The 21,473-nt window shown below is 34.7% G+C and overlaps 1 protein-coding gene across 1 annotated transcript in view; it reads left to right on the forward strand.

Annotated features, from left to right (window-relative positions):
* Positions 1–21,473, forward strand: part of RIMS1 (regulating synaptic membrane exocytosis 1) — a gene marked incomplete in the record, with an annotated part of 182,121 nt that overhangs the window by 103,797 nt on the left and 56,851 nt on the right. The window contains 4 exon segments of the mRNA XM_072408512.1: positions 1,917–2,020; positions 6,718–6,747; positions 13,924–14,036; positions 20,151–20,317. Coding sequence (XP_072264613.1) covers positions 1,917–2,020; positions 6,718–6,747; positions 13,924–14,036; positions 20,151–20,317 — 414 coding nt within the window.

Below are 21,473 nucleotides of genomic sequence, written 5' to 3' on the forward strand. Positions count from 1 at the left end.
ATAACTCATCTAGTATAGCTCAATGTTAGTTGCATATTCAGTCAACCTATTTTTACCTAGGATTTCGTATTATGTTTGCCAATATATTTCCTTGTTTTGTTCTGTTTCTTAAAAATATAAAAACAGATTGGTTATCTATTCTTTAAAATGTTCTTTAGTATAAATTCCAGATACATTGGAAAATGTTGTATCTGTTAACATTTTTATCAGTGTATTCTATTGCCAGCTAACCTGGAAAAGGCAAAATGAATCGGTTTGTGGTCATTATTTTCCAACTTTTTAAAGTCTACACTTCTGTAAACATTTCTAATGTATGTCGGAGTATAGCTTTAGAATAGGCAGAAATAGGAATTTTATTGGTTGAAGTTTTCATAATTATCTAAGTACAGTATTTAAAACTTATATTGCAATACTGAAGATAATAAAATGCACTGCATTTTATTACTAATATCTAACACCATGGATAAGAATTGTTGTAAGATATTGTACTATTGGCCATCATTGCCGCGCCAAATACAACGGTGATGCTTAGTAAAAGGTAGTTCCTGGTCTTTCATGGCCTTATTCTCTTTTTCATTATTGGACAAATCCAAGAATGAGGGAAGACAGTAACAGATAACCTACCTGTCCTTTACTCAGGTAAACTACACAGACAGCTAGTATTGTAAAAACATAAATAGCCACTTTAACATTGAACTCAAGGATTCTGTGTAGATACCGGATTACATAAATAGAAAATGTGTAGAAATACTTCAGGAGTTTACTTTTTCTTGTTTTGGCCACATGGTATGTCCAAAACCCCTTGTGGTAGTCAACTAGCAGTTAGTTTGAAGAAAGTTAAAGCACACAGAATTATACCATGTACGGACAGAATTACTTTCTTTTCAAGTAACCGAGGTACAAGTGATTCTGGGTCAGGCTAAAATCTTTAAAGACTAACATAAACTGTCAAAGAGTAGTGTGGTTACAGCACTTTGTTTATAAGCTTTTTAAGTAGAGAAGAGACATATCTTTTCATTTTCCACTTTTGATGAATATCTTTTTAATTTTGCTAGGACTTTTCAGTCTGTATAGAATTTGCATTAACAATTTTCTTTATTGTTTGTTTTGTTTTTTTTTTGCCTGAGTCTGTCAAACTAGAACAGATCAGATCATAAAATCTTGAATATGATCTAAAAATGCATAAATGTACATTCTTGTTAAACTCATTTTGGAATTCATTTGTATATTTCTAATACAGGATAGAAAAGCAAATACTAATGGCTTAGTCCAGTGCTGGCATTTAGGGCACTCATGAAAAGTAGAATGTAAGGACTTATATTAACATCAATGTAGTATAGTTAACATGTAAAAGCTATTAATTTACCATACACACAGTTTTTTAAAATGTAGTTATCAGTTTATAATTTTGGATGCAATAAAACATGTTTTTCTCTAATCTCCTTGTGTGAACCACAATCTGTGTCAATTCAGGGCCTGTCAGCTTCTGGTAAGTTTGTGCCCAATGAGACACCAGGGAATAAGAGTAAAGTATGAAAAACGTAACATGGTAATTTTGAATGAAGAGTAAAACAAGGCAATAATATGAATGTTATTTAAACCTAAATGTTCGGTGTTGTGTGTTGGATTATTTCAGAAGCAGAGATAAGCAAAGATTAAAAAAAAATGTTATGTGTATTAAGTGAACTGGTACAGATGAGCAAAACCTTACAAATTTGACCAAAATTATGTGGTAATTGGAAGTGTTTCAGTTTCACAAAGACCACATTTGCTAATCTCTGGTTATATTCTCTGAGTTATTTGAACCATGAAAAATTTGATTTATTTTAAACTTTCCAATCACATTTTGTAATTCCAAATTCAAAACTGTTTATGCGTGTAGATTTCTGAAATAACTTGTGCTTGTGACCTTACAGAAACCATCAACTAGGAAGCCAATCATCCACGGGGGATTCTTCATTCAATCGAAGAGGAAGGCAGCTTCCACAGGTCCCTGTAAGAAGCAACAGTGTAGAACAAGGTAGCTCAAGTGGCCAACCACACTTAAGAGCAGTGTTGTGTGCTTTTATTTGTTTCATGAGTTTTGGTGTGGATTGGTGGATTAATAATGGTCTTGCTGTGTTATATTTGTTAAGTGATTATCTTTTTAAGTGTAAATCTTTGTGCAAGGTTTTGTGTCTAGTCATGCTTGAATATGCTTATCCAAATATTTGTGCAGAAACAGAATTGTGCTCTCTTTTGTTCAGCATTGTCTTGCTTGCGAGATTTACACCAGTTAAAAACCATGAAATTAATACAGAAGCAAAACTTCGTTATATCATTGTCGCAAAGTCATTATATGGTAATATATTTGGAAAATCCTATAACTAAACTGTGTGACCCAATAGGCTTGTCATACTGTTTTTTCTAGCCATCTGTAACAACATACTTTCTGTGATGACATAGGAAACACAGGAAGTTATTTTGAGTATATTTTGAAATGACAGTTTTATAGCTTTGTACTTAGATTTTATATTTTAAAATGAAGCCATTTGTACAGTACAACATTTTATAGTACAGAATCTGTTTATAAAAGCATAGATGAGTTCTCTTTCCAACTCTTCTTGTGATTCTATTGTGATTATTAACCTTTCATTTGACTATAAGAAAATAAAGTGTTTTTATATGATACTTGATAGGTTCCATCATTTTGAGCAAGCTGATTGAAATAAGCAAACCACTGTTTTCTCTTAAAAGTAGGCCATGATATACAGCATAAAAAGGTATTTAATAGACTCTTAGAGCACCTAAAATCCTAGTAAAAAGGAAGTAAGAATGTATACATATCTAACAGGATTGCGTCTGCTTAAAATTCTTTAAACGGCTGAAAATATTTCTGACGTCTTCTGCCCTTGTATAGCTGTCATATTACTAGAAAAATAAATTTAGATCGTGTATCACATGGCTGCCTGTTTTACATTAGATTTAATTGCTGTACTGTTTAATGTATGATTAGGTATGTCATTTGCAATACAATAACTTTCACATTACACATCGGTATCATATTCTTAATATTATAATATACTGCATAGTAATATGTTGTAAAAAATACCAATACATGCATACAAATGCAATCAAATAAACGCTGTCAATGTTCTCTGGATGTAGTGTAATTGTTATTGCAGATACTTTGATATTAATGCAGTAGTTTGGCTTCTTCTATTTCACAATATAGTTTTCCTTTTTGCTTTTCCTAAAATCAAAGGCCTTAATGTTGGAAACATTTAACTTATAAATGCCCATTCTTGGGATATTGTATTTGAAAACATTGGGGTTGATTCAGTAAACAAGTTTCGACGATTTACTTTGCAAAGTGAATCATCACTTTTCTAAGTGAATACCCTACATTCCTATAGTTCATTGACCCCACTGTGTTTTACTCTTGGCCTGCAGTTGATTGTTTACCTGTAAAATGCAATGCAGAAATCTTTACCATCACTGGCAGTGACAAGTACTACCCACTATAAGAGTTGATCCAGTCTTTTATTTTTTAAATATTTTCAGGGGAATGTTTATTTCATTAACAGTCAAGTAAATCTTGTGATAGTAAGGAATTTACATGTTAATTGATAATTGATTCATAGTTTTTACTTCAGTTAAAGTCATGCAGTTTGTTCAGTATACTACTTTTAAAATGACATTGAAGTATTTAGTTGTGTTACCAAGCAATGTATATGGTTGTCATTTTGATAATTGTACCTTTTCACTCTGTATTCACCTGAAAATGTTCAGGTAACCAGCCATCTGTGAAATGAAACACAACTAGAAGGATTACAGTGAAACTAAAGCTTTGAAATGTGATGTGATGTCCATAGTTTCTACATATTTTATAAAAAGTAAAGCATTAAAAAAAATGCAATGACTACATTTGAGGGGCAAGGACTAAATGCTTCCAAAGAGACTAAAGGTTACTGAAGTTTTAGTCCAGATTATTTAAAAGATGAATTACAAATGGGAAAGCTTTTGGCACAATATAATTGCCAATTTAGAAATGCCTAAAGGAAAAAAGGAAAGAATAAAAAAACAAACCTATATATACTGATATATATATATATATATATATATACACTGATATATATATATATAGATCAGAGTCACACGAATCTTGTTGCTTTCAGCAATTCAGTACCGATTCATTCTCATTATTCTGCATTGAAAAGAATCTTTAATCCCAGGGCTGTTACTTTCCTTATGCAGCTTTCAGCTAATTTGATGATTGCTTAGGGCTGAGGATCACAAAGAGAAAATCTTCATAAAAGCTACTAGAGCAAAGCTTATGCACCTAAAGGGAAAGATCTGCCTCTGTTTCATTTTAATCTCATACTGACCCAATGGTATCTCTAGCAGTGCTCTGTGTCCTACATATCGAAGCTCCTCTATTCTTATATCACACTGATCAAGCTAGGAAACCAGAACTTTACACGTTTTTATTTGGGCTTAAATAAAATTTGGTAATATTATTTTTATTGGTATTTATATGGTAGGCGCTGTGTATTTTTTAAGGGCTGGTATACCTTTTACCGGAAATTGGAATTGCCATATTTTGTAAAGGACGTTTTCATAAAGATGGCATGAAGAATCCGAAAGATCTGCGCATTATTTTGTTTGACCTAGCAATTAAAAAATTTGACAGTCATACATTTTTACTTTAAGTACCAATTTTGTCTGATAATGGTTCTTATAAATGCTAATAAACAATTGGTTCTAAAACAAATTGGTTCTGTTTTTTAGTCATAGCCTAAAGTATAAAAACCCATTTACAATTCAATGTCAGTTGACCTACAAATAGTCTAAATTTTGTTTTTATTTTTGTACCTTTCAATATATATATCTATGAATATTTGAACTTTAGAAATTAAATAAAGGGTTTTTTTTCAATTGGCATACATTTATAAACATGATGTTGATAGGTATTATTGTTTTTTATGGCATGTGATCTTTTTGGTCATATCCTTGTGTGATAATCCTCTCACAGTAAAATGGTTTGTAGTTTTAGAATAATGACAGTGTATGATGGATGAACAAAGGATGTTACAGACAAGTGGTGTATAAGTCAGTGGCTGTTATTTAGTGTTGTGACAAACAAAAATCAAGCACATAGGACGTAGGACATCAAGACATGTTTAGGAATATATGTCCTAAAAATTTTTTATTGTTTTAGCACATCATATTGTTTTTATACACAAGTATGTATATTGATGAGGTGAACCAAATCCTCTTTACTACAGGTTCATTTAGATTTATTTACTTCATAGAGGATACTTCATGTCCCAGCCATGTCCCTAGCACATATGTATGTCATAAAAAAGTAAACAATAGAATGTCATCTTTCAACATCTACATTTTGTTCCTTACAACCAAATAATGATTTTCTTTCATTAACATAGTATACTTTCTTTGTTTTTGACTTTATTAATACAATGCTTGTGTTTTATTTATAATGTAAAGCAAAAGATCATCATCAAATCACAAAACAAAAAAATGTAAAAAAAAAAAACAAAAAAAAAAACAGTTTGCCTTACTAAATCTTTTTTTTTAAACCTGTAAGTTTTGTATATCGTGACAACTGAAATTTTTTTTATAGGGACATACATACATTTTCAAGTTACCAACACCAGTGTGAATGTAATTTGCTCACCGACGTTTAGTAAAATAATTATTATGATGTCCTAAAGGGGTACCTGTCAGCAAGAAAAGAACTTTCCAACATCCTTGTTTTCACAACTTTGAAATATATTCTTATCAAAGATGTCATGTTCTAGATTAATATTCCTATTATATTTTATTAGATTTGGTCTTGTTTTAAATACCTAAAATAATAGTTTGTCCATTTGTCATGCTAGACAATGAGCATTGCACACAGCTTGTGACTACTAAGCAGTCTGTAAATAGTGGGAGATCTAAATGAAATTCTCAAACTCCAGATTTGTAATTCCTAATTATTTGTAGCAACAGCACAACATCCTGGTATTTTACATTTGACAGGTTCACTTTAATGCTTGAGTATTTCAGTTAGCAGTGTTCTTTAATGAAATGATAACACACACTAAAATAATGGTTGATAATTCCATTTTATGTACGTGCATGTCTTGTTCTATTTATTTGGCATGATCTTAGTTTTCATGTTGCTGTTGTTGTCTTTTAACACCCATGCTTAAAGTATGCCATTTCATGTAGTCTAGCTAGTTTGAAGTCCATTGCAGTTATCTTTTGTCTTCTGTTTTAAAAAACAAAACATTGTTCTAATATAAAATAAAATATTCCAGAATTTGGCACCAGTTATTGCAATGTTTAGGAGCATTATTGAGACAAAGCTTTGTTTTATTACACTTTTTTTCCCTAATATTTGTTAAAGGAAAACTGCAAATAAAACGTGTATAACAGCATGACTATTTGCATGTGATGTCTAAAACATTATTATTTTTCAAATTGTTATACTTGGACCAGCATTTCAACTGGTTCATTTAGCAAAATTTATCATTTGTTTCATTAATTGTAGTTTTCCTTTACATTTTCTAATTTTAGTATAAATGTGCCATATTATTTTGTGTTTTGTTAGAGTTTAATATATTATATTGTGTTTCTCATTTGTCTTTTTATAGCATGTATTGTCTAATGTATTCTCTGCTGATTTCTTTCTTTTTATTTCTCATCATCCTATGCATTATATCATTGAAGAACCAGATCGTTATAGTTCATCGTCAACAGGTAAATATGAACCATTATTGAATACCTCCAAGTATAGTGTTCTCCAAAAAAAAAAAAAACATCCTAATAATTGTTTGTCATACTGTACTAATGCATAAAAAGCAACACAAACATTCAAGAAAAAACATGAATTATTACATTAAATGGATTGTACTCTGTTTAAGTTAAACCCAAAGTAAATTGCCCAATTTACAGGTGACATACGTCTCTGTGAGCCATTTGTCCTGCTGGAGGATTTGCACTTCTGTATATCCACTAATAGGCCTTTTCCCTCTCAACCTGTGACTGGACAGTGAAAGGTTAAAGTGGAACTCAAGTTCCACTTTTAATTTTTTTTAGAGATCAGGCTGTGCTTTTTTTGCAGAAATAGATGAGCGAGGTCCCTTCTGTAATAAGAATTCTTAAATGGCTGATCACTGTTCCATCTCTCAAAATTGTGGCGCTGTGCGACAACTGCAGCATCCCCAAATGACTTAATTACATGAACATCCCTTTACCCTTTAATCTCTTAGTGGGAGGTGACAGCACATAGGTTGATTTATCATTGCAAATACCAGCTTCAGGTCTGAAATCAGTTCCTATGCCCCTCACTGTCAGCACTGCTTTATTAATCCAATAATGTAATGGGGAGTCATGTGGACCAATGGAGGGGCACAGGAAGGGGTGCACCTAAGCACCAAACCTAAGTAAAGGAGACATCTGTTTAAATGATCTTCATGTACATTGAGAGCTATTGGAATGTGTTGTGGCATCACTGGACGTCCTTGCATGCTTGCATCGTCAAATATTTTGGTGCATTTTGTAATACAGTGCTTAATCCTAAAGTTAATAAAATCGTACAAGTTTAAATCATATTTAACATCATTTTGGCAGAAAGATTGCACAGTTGCAATGACTAAGCTCTGTAGCATGAAATGTGTCAAGGTATTTATTTGGTTGCTAAAAGTAATTTTTTAATAAAGTCTCTTGGTCTTTTTTACTACTATTTCGGGCTCTGGTATGTTTTCCCACCTGTAAACAAATCTCCTCTATCTTCAAGGCAGACAGGCAGAAGTAATCACATTTAAAAACTGTTCAACTCTCCTAAAAGAATTCAGTTATGAAAACTTTTTTTGTAAACTTAAAAAGTATAAAGTTTGACCTTTACCAGACCAGATGTTAAACAGCCATGAAAGTGCTTTTACTGGAAACTCTGGGTGCATGAGCTGGCCCTATCTTGTTAGAGCTACTCATACATTTACAATACAGCTTATTGCAAATACAGATATTAGTTGACTGATACTTTCATTCCTGACCACTGAGAAATATTCAGCATTTATCAATTCTAATTTTTAACACTACTCTTTAGGCTGCCTCATATCTGCATTTTCAATTGCTTCCCCCTTTTCTTTAGCTATGTTGTTGAAACTGAACAACAGATATAACTTTGTTTATTTCCTTAATTTATTATTAGGCTGTGTACTCTGTTGGTTGGTCATTATCGTCCTATTACTAAGACAATACCTGTTTGTCGTATGAAGTTCAACTACACATGGATTATACCTGACAATTATACCTGTGCAAGACACAACCACTACTACAAATTTGACATCTCCACAATACACACAACAGAGCAATACACAGAGCCTAACCTCCAAATAAATACTATACTACATACACACATAAAACCTATGTGAATCATAATTTAGATTCCAGACAACAAAAGACAAACAAAATTTGCAGATTCAAGTGTAGTATTCATTATTTTACATTAAATATAACATCTTCATATCAGTTTCTGCAGTAACTAAGATCCAGCTACCCTGGAATGGGTATGGTCCAGAATTGAAAACATTTTCTAAATAATTGCTAATGCCTTTTACGAAACCCATTCCAGGTTGGTTTGATCACCCAGCTTCACTGATGAAAGTGTATCTTCTCCAGCCTGGGAGAGCTTTAATAAAGAGAAACATTTTTTAGAACAGAGAAAGCTTTGGATTTGTAAAAAATGTTTGCTAGAAGAGTTATTTTTTATCAACATAACTAGATTTAAATATTTGGATGTATTGGAAACAGCTCTATTTCTAGCACTGTGTGGACCAGTAACAGAAAATTAAAGTATACCCAACCCAAATAACAATGCTATAATATATTGGCGCTTATCAGTTCTTAGATATGGCGGTTGCATTGTTTTTTTTCTGTTTTTTTTTTTTAAAGTTACATTTCTGCAAGTAGAAGAAGGATCCGTTAAACATGCCTTAAATGCAGGTAACCTAGGCTGCATCATAAATAAATTCTGAATAAATATATGATAGTTTCAGATGAATGAACGAGAGCTGTACACACAGTGCCTGTTCTGGTCTAAAGAAAGGGGGAAGGACAAGCAAGCGGCACCTAACTCTGCTATCCTCCCTTTACTTGTAAAGCGGTCATTCACAATCTGTCATTCATGGATTCATCCTGACAGATCCATGAATGACATCAGGGGGCTGCTGTACACACTTCAGATTCTCGCCCTGGCATGAGCACGACCATTCATCTCGGGTGATACTCATCTGACGTGTTTAGCCTTACTAGCAGGAGAGCAGCAGGCTGCTTGCTTTCAGTTTATACATACAGAGTGGTGAGTAAACATTGCCACTTTAGGACAGGATTTTTATTACTGACATAATTATGTAAAAACAAAGCAAAAATAATCAGAACTAAAGAAAAATAGTGCATCCAACACCTCAGGACTGTTAAACGTTTTACCTTTTACAGCATATGTGTACATTGTAATTTAAAATACACTTTGTGAAACATACACTATAGTGTTATGTATGTTGGCTAAGAGTAATTCGTTCTATGCCCATATTTCAGGTGATTTGTTAGCCAGCAGGTTACCTGTTGGTATAATTCTAGTTCTGGACCAACAATACCATGTATTTGGCAAAGAATAGAGAATCTTTCTAAGGACTTGGTAGCTTTTCTACTATATTATTCAGGTATTAGGACTTTTGCATATAAGAGGCTTCTTCCACCACAAATGCACAGTATCTCTGACAGTTTCTAACTAAGTACCAGTAGCCTGAACTAGCTGCATGTCCCTTCCTTAATTTGAGCCACTCAGAAGATTATTTCCCAACTACAAAGAGGGACATAGTCTGAGTCCTTATGATCACCTGAATGCATATAAACATTCTACAATAAAGTATTTAGTGAGTGATTTTTATTGGTGTTAATCATAAACTAATTGGGAGCTCTGTCATAGTTCTCTTGCTTTCTGTGATCCTACTTATTATATATTTAAACTGTGTTCATGTGACTGTTGTCGTTGGGACAGAAACTGATGCAAAATCCCAAATATTAGGTATATCTAGAACAAGAGGTGAAGGAAAATCTTCTAATAAGGACATCTGTGCTGTTACAATGGCCCAAGAAGGGTATTTTCTCCCACTTTATATACATTTCCACTCACTTTTGATTTGTAGAACAAATCATTTGCTAAACCGCTGAGGTTGTGGGTGATCTTAGGGGAATGAGCTCTTTCTGCAGCCTCTTGTAACTTTTTATTGGCCAAGACAAACTCTGCAGCTGTTTCTTTTTGCATGTCACAGCACAGCTTGCTCCAGAAGTGAATAAATGCCTGGGCTCCATAAAGATTTTTTTTTTGCTTTGTGATTAACTCATATTGATGATTGAGTACAGTAACTGACACCATGATGCTTATCAATATGTTGAGACAAAGTGGATAACAAAAAATTTCAGTTCATATACAACAGAATTTTTCAAGCAGTACAGAAAATTAATTACAAAAATAAATCATGTAGAGTATAAAAATACCCAACAATGCGGTTACATACTGAAAAACCATTACATCAAAGGAAAAAACAATTTGGGAAGGCCCCTACAAGTAAGAGGTGAAAACATTAGGTAAAGTGACAAAGTTGGAGCAGTGGAAGTAGTAAACTACTAGTCTGAACTACATTTTCTCAGTTATTGTGAGATGGTGGAAAAAATGGCAGAGAGGGACATCTACATGAGGGGTGGGGGAGAAATAATCTGCAAGAACCAGGTAACAGTGTCTCTTTCAAGAAAACAGTCAATTATGAAAAGGGTTGTGTGATTTATTCTTTTGTACTTTGCTGTATTTTTGTACTGCAAAGATTGTATTGCTAAAAGTTCTAATTTATCTAATCTAATTATTCTACAGGCTGGATCAGTGTATTTTTACAAAGTGTTACTGTTGTGGGCTAAGTACATTATATCTATTTATTCAGGCTGATATGTGATTTTTTTGACCATAGTTTATCTGTGATAAAAAAAAGTTCATAGGAATGTACCAGTAAATGAAGGGTCTTAGTATCTACCTGTCCTTTTTCCCTGCCATGAAGATGCTGCTCCATTTCATATTAGCAAACTGATGAAGTCTGCAGATAAACTGATACTTCTGGGATTGACAATCTCTTGGGCACCCCACAGCTCTCACAGGTTACTTTTGCTTACCCCTACTACTGTATATTGTAATGCATTTAGGTAAAGAGTAACCAGTAAATGTTGATGGGATGCAGGAAATTGACACTTGCAGAAATACTGTTTGTTTTTTAACAGACAAGATCTTTTTACTGAATTGAACAGTGTTCTAGTGGCAGTCATGTCCAGTGCTGTGAGTCTTCTTTTCAGGTCCTCTTTTTTGGTGCTTTTTTTCATAAAAGTGTCAGTTTGCAGACATTTTGTATTTGGTTGTTTTCATATAGGATATTTTAAAATCTACTTTATTTAGCATTAAAAGTTTAAATTGCAACTTTTTATAGACCTCTGTAGCCAATGTTGTCGGAACTGGGCACCATAAAATTATAGGTACAATCTCTATGAAAAACAAGATCCACATGAATTATCCGGATCTGTATGCAAGAGACCCAACTGAACTACAATAATATTGTTTATCAATTAGGCTGGCAGAATTTTTTTACTTAAAAGGTACTATTTTTTAACATTTTTTTCCCGTTACAGCAAAAATGAGTTCAGTATATGCTCAACACTTTTCCGTAAACATCTTTAAAGTTTGTATTTTAGAGAAACCAACAGCAATATGCAGAATTCCTATTTGATTGTTTTGCTCAAAAAAGATACATTTGACTTTGTGATGTTATATCCACAAATGGGGTGAAACTACATCTGCCAAACAGTTATCTGACAGCAGTACCACCCCCGTAACGTTTGCTAGCACTTATCCACTTTATACTAGTAACTCATGTGGTGCAGGGATGTCATCTGTGCAGACTTTCCGTTTTCGTGGACAGTCAGCTTTATGTACATACTGTATATAGACCTATTTATACTGCGCTCATTTGTGTTGACTTTAATACATAAATATGTGTGTTTCTCAGGGGTGTTACTATAATACCAACATTGTGGATAAGTTCCCTCCATGCCTAGCTTTCCTTTCCCCCAACCACCCCACAAAAATTAAAAAAAAAAAATCTACTGTGTAAAGTGCCATTGCATGAATGGAAGGCATGTATCAGACATGTATGTATACCACATACCAAAAATACAACATATTGCATTTACTTTTCTGTATTGAGGCTCCTAACTTACCCATTCAAAGTAACTATGATGCAGTAATGCAACATGAACCAATACAGAAAAATGGTGTATTAAAGGGAAACTAAAGTTCCACTTTTAAAAATTTTGGGTTCTGACAGGGCATTATTGCAGAAAGAGACAGGCGATGTCCATTTTGCAATAAGCATTCTTGCCTGCCTGATCACTGCTTGACCAAAGATCACATCAAGAAAAAAAAGAAAGATGGCGGTTCCCCTGCGACGGAATAGGGGCAGGTGAGTATAGAGGGGTTTAGTTCTACTTTGAGGTGCAAACTGCCTAATTTTTGAATTTGAGTGACAGTTTTCATGTTATTTTCTGGATGGTAAAGTTATTTTCAAAATGCATTGGTGCGAATGGGTCATTATATATTTTGTTGTAAATGGTCATTACAGTTTGTACCCAAGAACTTGTGTGACTGCTAAATGCAATAACATCCCTTTTCTGATGAAGACCACAGCAACACAGCTCATTATGTAGTATGTATTTCAGTACAGCACTTAGTAAACTTATCTGGTAAGGCCTTTGCTACAGATCTGTTATTTAAATAGCATTTACCTAATCATCATTTCTACTTTTGGAAACGTTTGATGCAATAATTTCCAGGGAAGTACTGCTTGAATTAAGTATAAATTGTAATCCTGTAAAGAACTATTAATATAAATTTTCAAGTAATAGATTCAATTTAACATTTGTCCATTACTTGTGATATGTTTAGTGGCTCTACACTGATTATCATTTCCTTTTTTATGTGCTACATTATCAATCCAAATGTAGACATCAAATCAAAGCCAGTTGTGGTATAATACCTTATTAAGTAGTATAGCTTGGAAAACAACACAATTGGTTGATGAACACTATAATATGGTAAAAAAAATATTTGTAAATATGTAGGCATCCTTTGTATAAAAATGCATTGCCTGTTTTTAAATAAAAAACATAATAAAAATAACCAAGGTATTGGTATTTGTATTGGTAATTAGGAAATGCAGCTGTGTACGAATGCTCTGTTAGTAACAAACTCCAAGAATAGTTTCTTTTATCCTATATTATTACATTACATTATTATTATATACACATTTAGGCTGGGTCTACATGGACATTTTTTTAAAAACACATGCAAATGTTCCTATTGCTTTTATATGTGTTTTTATGCACTTTTATTAGCGTTTTAAAGCTTGCCTTTAAAATGCTGGAAATGCCTATGACGCCACCTTTATAACTAATTTGCATATTAAGTGCTCAAAAATGAGGGAATCCGTCCCATTGAAATCAATGGAAGTGTTTACCCACATTTTCCTGCATTTTTGGGCGTTTACCAGCGTTAACCCAACGTTTTAATTTTTTAAACGTTGCAAGCAACGTTTAAGATAAATGTCATAAACGTGCCTCAAGGAAACGTCCTGGTGTAGATTAACCTATTGTAATGCATGGGGATTTCAGACAAGGGCTTTATAAAGTCTTGGGTTAAACGCTCGGGAAGCAGTCCATGTAGACCAAGCCTGATGGTGCCAAAACAGCCCATAAATGGAAACACTAAATATAAACACGTATTTATAGGTATAAAATGTTAGTAATTGTTTATAAATAAGTTTTACCTATATTTTGCAGCAAATTTATTAGTGGAAGAACGAGCAAGACAAATCAAATTAAAGGTTCAGCGGTATAAGCAAACAGCTGGGTCCAGTTCCAGTCAAGAATTAGAGCGAGAGCAATATTCTAAGGTAGGTAAAATGTTTATTTTGTGTTTACAGCCCTTTATAATATTTTATAGAGTGAAAGAGAAACTGAATAACCTAGAAGATGTGATCAATTTCTGAGTTTTAGTAGATATAGTAGCTGCTATATACAAACTAGAGCAGAACATTTACTGTCTGATGCAGAGTTTAGAATACAAAAAGAAAACTACAGCTGCTTTCTGATTGGATGATGTGGGCAACTAACAGTAAACCTTTATCAGTCATGCTAAGATTAGTGCATTGAGGATGAGCATAATTTGGTAGCATTATTTGCTTTGGGTTCTGTTAATACATTATGTTTTTGAGTATTATTATTGTTAGGTTTTTATAATTACACATTTGTACTTATAAGAATTATACACGTTTAGAGATAATATTTGATTCTTTGTTTCACAGCACTTAATGATGAAAAAGGCTTCTCATGAACTGCAAACCTAGGCACATAAGTCTCCTGCTTTAGGTGTTGATAGTTTTATTGTGAACCTTGCACAAAATGTGGACTGTCCACTGGGAAAGGATAAGGCAGTAAAAGATGGGTGGGACAGGAAGAATAAATTCAAAAGTTCAGGAAAAAATCATATTCACCTAGTTCAAGTCAGTAGGAGGGATATGGCTCACTTTTAATTTTCAAATTCTTGCTTATGCTCAATGGCGGAATGTGTTTCTATTTGCAGAGATATGATGAGGCAAGATTTTTGACCAGTACAAAGCATTCTTTCTAGCCATGTCTTCAATTTCACTAGCAGCCCCTCTTCAGCAATCCACATATACTCTTACCGGCCACCTTTCTCACTGGACTGCTGGGACCAGAATTTCTCTTGTTCAGCACCTGCCTGTGAATAAGCCTCTTGGCAACCACCATTCTGTACTAAACAGAATATTGTAAAAGAAGACTGTTCAATGTAGGCCAGTAGACACAGAACCAGCTGTAAACTAATAGCAATTGTGACACGGAATAGCTTGGAAGGGAAATTTTGGCAGGAAGGCACCAGACAACCTAGTCTGTTTTATGGTCCTACATTCATTTTAAACAAACTGCAAACAGAAATGTCTGTAAGTGAGGTACAACCCAAAACAAAGTCCAGCTTACTGCTGCTTTATTATGAAATCCACATTGTAAGCCTTGGCTCAACCTTATAAAGCCCAGGATTGCATGAGCCCTTGTAGTGCTTGTCGCAGGGAGCAACAGCAGAATGATAATATACATGCAGGACTCCCAAAACTACCAGCACAGCCTCTTCCTGTGAGCTTTTCCCAGCTATTTATAAAAAGCCAGGTATTCTGGCAGGTGGAGTGAAACCATTTGATTTGAAGCTGCCCAAAAAGTCTGGTATAAATTATAGGGATGTGGTTGATTCTTTAGCTAGAGTACTAATATGGAGCACTTACTATGGAGTCTATGGAGTCTGGAATACCTTAATGCAAGGAGTGCATTTGCTGCTAATCCCTCATACTAGGTTGACTGAATTTGCATGCAGTGTGATGTAAGCCTCCACAATTGAAAGAACTAAAATCTAATAAATAAAGGATTGTGTAAGGGCCAATCAGGCTGTTAAAATAAAGGTGTTACACAAAGTGACTAACAGTAATTCAATTTCTTCTTTCATCTTCCAAGAAAATAAAAGAGAAAACATCAGTGATTACTAGCCATGACTTCAGTTGGCTCCTTCTGTGTTCCTATAAAGAGGCCCCTTCTTTTTTGTCTTAACAGGAGAAATGAGTTTGTATTAAGATTTGCTTTATGAAGTGTGTTGGTGCCCTTATTTAGCATACTCTGTAGAATCTAGCCTGAATACACAGGCGTCTGCCTTAGCAGATATAACAGTTTGCATTTGATGCAATTTGTTTGGCATATTGGAAAGCTTTTGTGAAGGCAACACGTTCCTGTGCTTAACATGCTTGTTAACAGATTTAAGTTCTTTTTTTAACACAGGAATAATGGCTTATAGCTACTTTAGCAAATTTTCCTTTACACAAAGGAACTGATGATAAGTTTCCACGTGAAAGGTATAGTCTAATGCTGGGCAATGTCTCTATCAAGTAGCCTTAAACAGTCAAAAATGTTTTAATAACATTAAATATTGTGGATGTTGTGTCACTGCTTTGATTACCACTGTGAGTTTGATGTCAGCTTATAAGGCAGAGGATGCCAAACTATACCAGTTTCTTGTAAAGTGGAACTACAGTTTGGCATTACATGAAATAAAAACCTGTCTCTCAACTACTTTTTGTCCATATACAGTTGTGTTTAGAATAATAGCAGTGTGTTTAAAAAAAATGTGAAAAAAGTGAATACAGTTTAAGGTCCTTATAATGGCTTTTATTTTCATACACATAAATGCATAGGGAAAACTGCACATTCTATTCCAAATCAAAACTGGGAGACCTAGAAGATGTGTTAGCAGATCCCTGTATATATGTACCGAGAACAATCTGGAGAGGTGCCCATCCACCATCACCTAGTAAGCAACAATGTTCAGGCATTCGCACAATATGTGGATCAGCATTCCTACCATCTCCAACAAAGCTTAGAAACTGTTGGGTATACACCATGTAATCGTTCTGATGTAAAGTACCAATGCATCATTATTTTATATGTTTTCTCGATGTTATATGTTTTCTCGATGTATGGTACACCAGGTATTCCATATTATTTACCAAATTTGCCGGTGGAATTGGTCTGCCCAATATTTCCTCCCATATGTGTGTTTATGGGTAAGAAACCTGATCCCCCATATCAGACCCTGCTAGAATTTGATATATGTTGGAGATCAGCCCTTGTCTGCCCAGTCCGCCTAGTCAGGCACCCTCAAAAGGAGTGGGAGCACTGAATCCCAGTCCACCAGTGAGCACATGAGCAAAGTGTCATATTTGTAAAAAGCTATAGTATAAGTTGGCAGGCAGTTATCTCATTGTTCATCAAAGGGGAATATTTTTTAAGCAAAAAGCTCCCCTTGAGTGCCACTGCCTAGCCATCTTAAGTGCCAAACTATCTGGTAGTAGGGGCGTGTATAAAAAAAAGGTCAAGGGTGAACGCTCTGTTGCCAACTGGAATTTTTTTTTTACATTTATGCCAAATCAGTTTAGTGAATTTTGTAGTGTAGGTGTATTGGAGATACCCATAATTGTTCCAACTCTTTCCACCTATTGCATGGAGTTAAAGTAGCCCATGATGCCAAATGAGCTGCACAGTAGTATTATAGAAAGTCTGGGACACCACCCTTCTTGACACCACAGAAGCAGAGGACCTTTTTGAAAACTCTATGTCTCTTGTAAACCAGATGAATTTTAAAACATCAGCTTGGGGATAGAAAAGAGCTTGGAGTGCAGAAAGAGGGATAGGGACAGGTAAGGTTTTAAATAGATAAAGTAGTTTGGGGAGTATTGATATCTTAATATACGCCCAAAGAGAGAGACATGTAATGATTTCCATTTATATAATAGGTGTCTGATCTCCCAAAACATCTGGGGGTAGTTACATTTATACAGGGCTTGAAACTGTGGGGTGAAATAGATACCCAAGTATTTAATACTATCCATTTTCCACCAATATGGAAAATTTGCTTGTAAGTGGCTGGTGACCCCAGAAGTTTTCTATTAGATTAAGGTCTGAGATTGGCTGGCCACTACATAACATCAATCTTGTTGTTGGTTTGTTTGGGGTTGTTTTAGTATTTTGATGTATTCAAACTGATCCATGATCCCTTGTATGTGATTATTAGGCCTAATATCATAGTATGAGAAACATCCCCATGATGCTTCTGCCACCATGCTTTACTTTCTTTACAGTGCACTGTGGTTTGAATTCATTGTTTGGGGTTGTCTGATTAACTGTCTGTGGCCCCAACACCCAAAAAGAACAGTCTTGCTTTAATCAGTCCACAAAATGTTGTGCCATATCTTTGGACCATTTAGTGTGTTGGTTGGCAAACCATAACCTCTTCAACATATCTTTTTTCAACATCGGGACATTGTTGGGAAAGAAACCGATAGCTTGGCTTTAAATAGGCGTCTTCTAATTGTAACAGTACTCACAGGTAACTTCAGATATTCTTTTATCTTCCTGGAGTCTTTACCATTTTGGCTATTTTTCTATTAATTCAAATGGTAGTTTTCTTTTTTCTTCATTTGATATCATTTTAGCTTAGCAGCCTTTCATTTATGCATATCTTGTGTTGTATGTTTTCCCCTTTCCAATCAGCGTACACTGTTCTTTATAACAATGTCTGGAACAACCCATTTACTCAAATTTTCAGAGAGAAAAGGACTATAATAAGTGTTTACAACATTTGCTGCCTTCCTTCCTTAAATAAGGCCCCTGACACCTGTTTCTTTCACAGAATGAAATACCTCACTCATTAATGTCCATACTATTATTTTGAATTTTCAATTAAACGATTCCTTTACGCAGAATAAGCAGTATGCATGTTATGACTGTTCGGCCTCTTGTTTTTTTAATATTGTACTACATCTACTAGTAAATGATTTGCCATGTAGAACTATAATTTCCACCCAAAACAGTGATTGATCAGGTTAGTGATGTTATTAGTGATGCTATTATTCTGAACACAACTGTAGCTATTCTGCTTCCCTTTGTAATGACATTTTTTTTAAGTAAGTTCCCCTTTTTAACAGTATATCGCTACTAGTAACAACCATTATGAATGATTAGATCATATTCTGTCCAGAGGGAGAACTTTACATGTGAGGAAAAAAATCCTTTTGTTACTGTCACTTCATCTGTCTGGCAATGGTCCTGGTTTGTTTACGTAGCAATTACAGACTTATGTTCTGCCCTAACTGTGACACATCAAAGAATCACACCTTTAGTCAGTGCAAACTAGGGGGATGGGGGGTGTAACTAAGTCAGTATACCATTTTAGGTACTTATTTGTAACATGGATTTCATTATTTCAATAGTGCAAATTAATGAAGCGTAGTGGACATTTTGACTTCTATTTATATTTTTTCTTTTAACTACCCTCTGTTTTTTTTTCTTTTTTGTCCAAATTTGTAAACTTGAATTTACAAGAAGGGTTGACCTAGGGTTCATATTTCTTTAACAATAAATAATATTGGAAAGAACAAGTCTTATAGTTGGTTTGATATGATGACTTTCTTAGGACCTGTGTTGATATCAAACAAGTCTGTGAGAATGCAAAAGTGGGTGCAGTGCAGGGCAGAAGGAGGTCAGTTGCTGGTTCAATGCACCTGTAAATAAATTCCTCATGATTTCATGAGTCATCCTAGAGTAACAGCAACCTGATGTCAATACAAATGCAAAGTCTGCAGACAATAAATCCTTTAATGTTTCCATATGACGTTTTTTCTTGTGGACATTACTGTATATTGTTAGTTGCTAGTTGAAAATATTTTAAGAAAATCAGACTTTGCAGTTAAAGTGGAACTAGTCCCACTTTGAAAAATCCTCGATTAGGCAGATGGTTAATGCAGAAAAAGGAAGGTGGTGTGCCTTCTGCGGTAACTGTTCATACCTTCCTGATTACAACTCAATTGTCAAACTTTGCTGAGCTGCGCATGCACAGTTCAGCATTGGTTGCCAAGAAATCCTGACAATCGTGGTATCTTTTGCCTGTGCCAGGATTGAACTCCTGCTGTGAGTTATGTGACCTTTGCACAGCCAATCAAAATGGTCAAAGATCGTGTCCAAGAGGAAAAGAAGATGGCGACGGTCTGCCATGAAATGGGAATAGGTGAATATTGGGGTTTAGGGATCTGATGTTATTGCAAGGTGTACACTCTAAATTAAGTGTTTAATTGTATGATAAAACAATGCTATTCCTAAACTAATATCTTTATCAGGATACTCTGTTATATTTAGTTTGGCAAAGAGTGCATTGTACAAAAGTACAGTGACTCGTAGCAAACATATCCAGTGATATCTTGAAAAGTGGAAATTGTAGTATTGTATCTGGTAGAGGCCAAATAGTGCAGGCATCAGCATTGCACATAATCATTGCTGTGTGTATTACCTTATCAAAGCTTAATATGTGTTGTCATCCTAGATTGTTTCTCTACATTTCATCAAATGCATTATGTCTTGAAATATATGTTAAAGCTCTTTTTCTCCACCACTAGTATAACATGCATAAAGATCAATACAGAAGTTGTGACAACGTCTCAGCCAAATCATCAGATAGTGATGTCAGTGACGTGTCAGCCATTTCCCGTACCAGTAGTGCCTCACGCCTCAGCAGCACAAGCTTTATGTCTGAGCAATCTGAGCGTCCAAGCAGAAGGATCTGGTGAGTGGAAAATGTTTTTTTTTACTATTAATACATCCAACAAAAGCTTCATACAGTGCTTTTTATTCTTTCTTCCGGACAAGTTATTTAACAAGCAGTGCTTTTACGTTTGTGATAAACAGTATATAACAGTAGCCCCCACAGTGCTGCCATCAGAAAAACCTGGACCCTATAATACTAAGTAAACTTCCTGCACCCCCCCCCCCCCCTCCCAAATACATTGCAAAAGTCAAGGGTTTATGTACATGGAAAATTGAAGGAAAAATGGTACTTTAGAGCATCATACATTTATGTCAAATCCATAGTCATGCCACTAACTGTCCTTCAGAGAGGCTCAAATGTCCCTTCTAGAGTCTAAGGTCAATTTCTGAAAGAAATCATTTAATGTAACTGCATGTTTTTGGGATGTGGGAGGAAACCCATACAGTTGGGAGAACATACAAAGATTTGAACCTGGGACCTAGCGCTGCTGGTCAGACTGCTAGCCTAAATGTAGACGAGGACCATAAGAGTCCTAAATGTAGATGAAGAAAACCCAGTTAAACAAATGAAACAAGAATTTTTTATATTATGTCATGTATTTATTGAAACAAAGATCCAATACCATATAATTTGATGGTGACATCAGAGGGTGGTGTTTTCAATCAATGGAATGACAATCTGGTTTGAGTGTGAGACCCCTGTTTTATTTAAAGAACGACAAAGCCCAATCGCACATACAACACATTCGTGTTTGATAGGGTGGCAAGGAGAAAGTCACTGCTCTCCCCAAAAATAATGATGACAGTCGATACTTTGCTAAAGATCATGTGGACTAACCAGAAGGATAACGGAAGAATGTTTTGTGGATGGATGAAGCCAAAAGAGAACTTTTTAGCTTAAATGAAGTGTGTTACATTTGGAGAAAGAAAAACACACCATTCCACCTATGAAACAATCCTAAACACACAAGTTGTTCTACCAAAGAATGGTTAAAGGAGCTTCGGGTGCGTTGAAGCATTTCAAAGCATTGCTGCATTCCGTAAAAGAATAACAAGGTACTCCACATTCTGGAGGTATTCTGATAACAACAAAACACCACAGTTTGGGAGTACACAGATAAAGGACCCCCCTCCCACACACACATTCTGGTTCACTCAGATAACAAGGGCTGGAC

Source organism: Pyxicephalus adspersus, chromosome 4 (assembly GCF_032062135.1).
Source record: "Pyxicephalus adspersus chromosome 4, UCB_Pads_2.0, whole genome shotgun sequence".
NCBI classification, from domain to species: domain Eukaryota; kingdom Metazoa; phylum Chordata; class Amphibia; order Anura; family Pyxicephalidae; genus Pyxicephalus; species Pyxicephalus adspersus.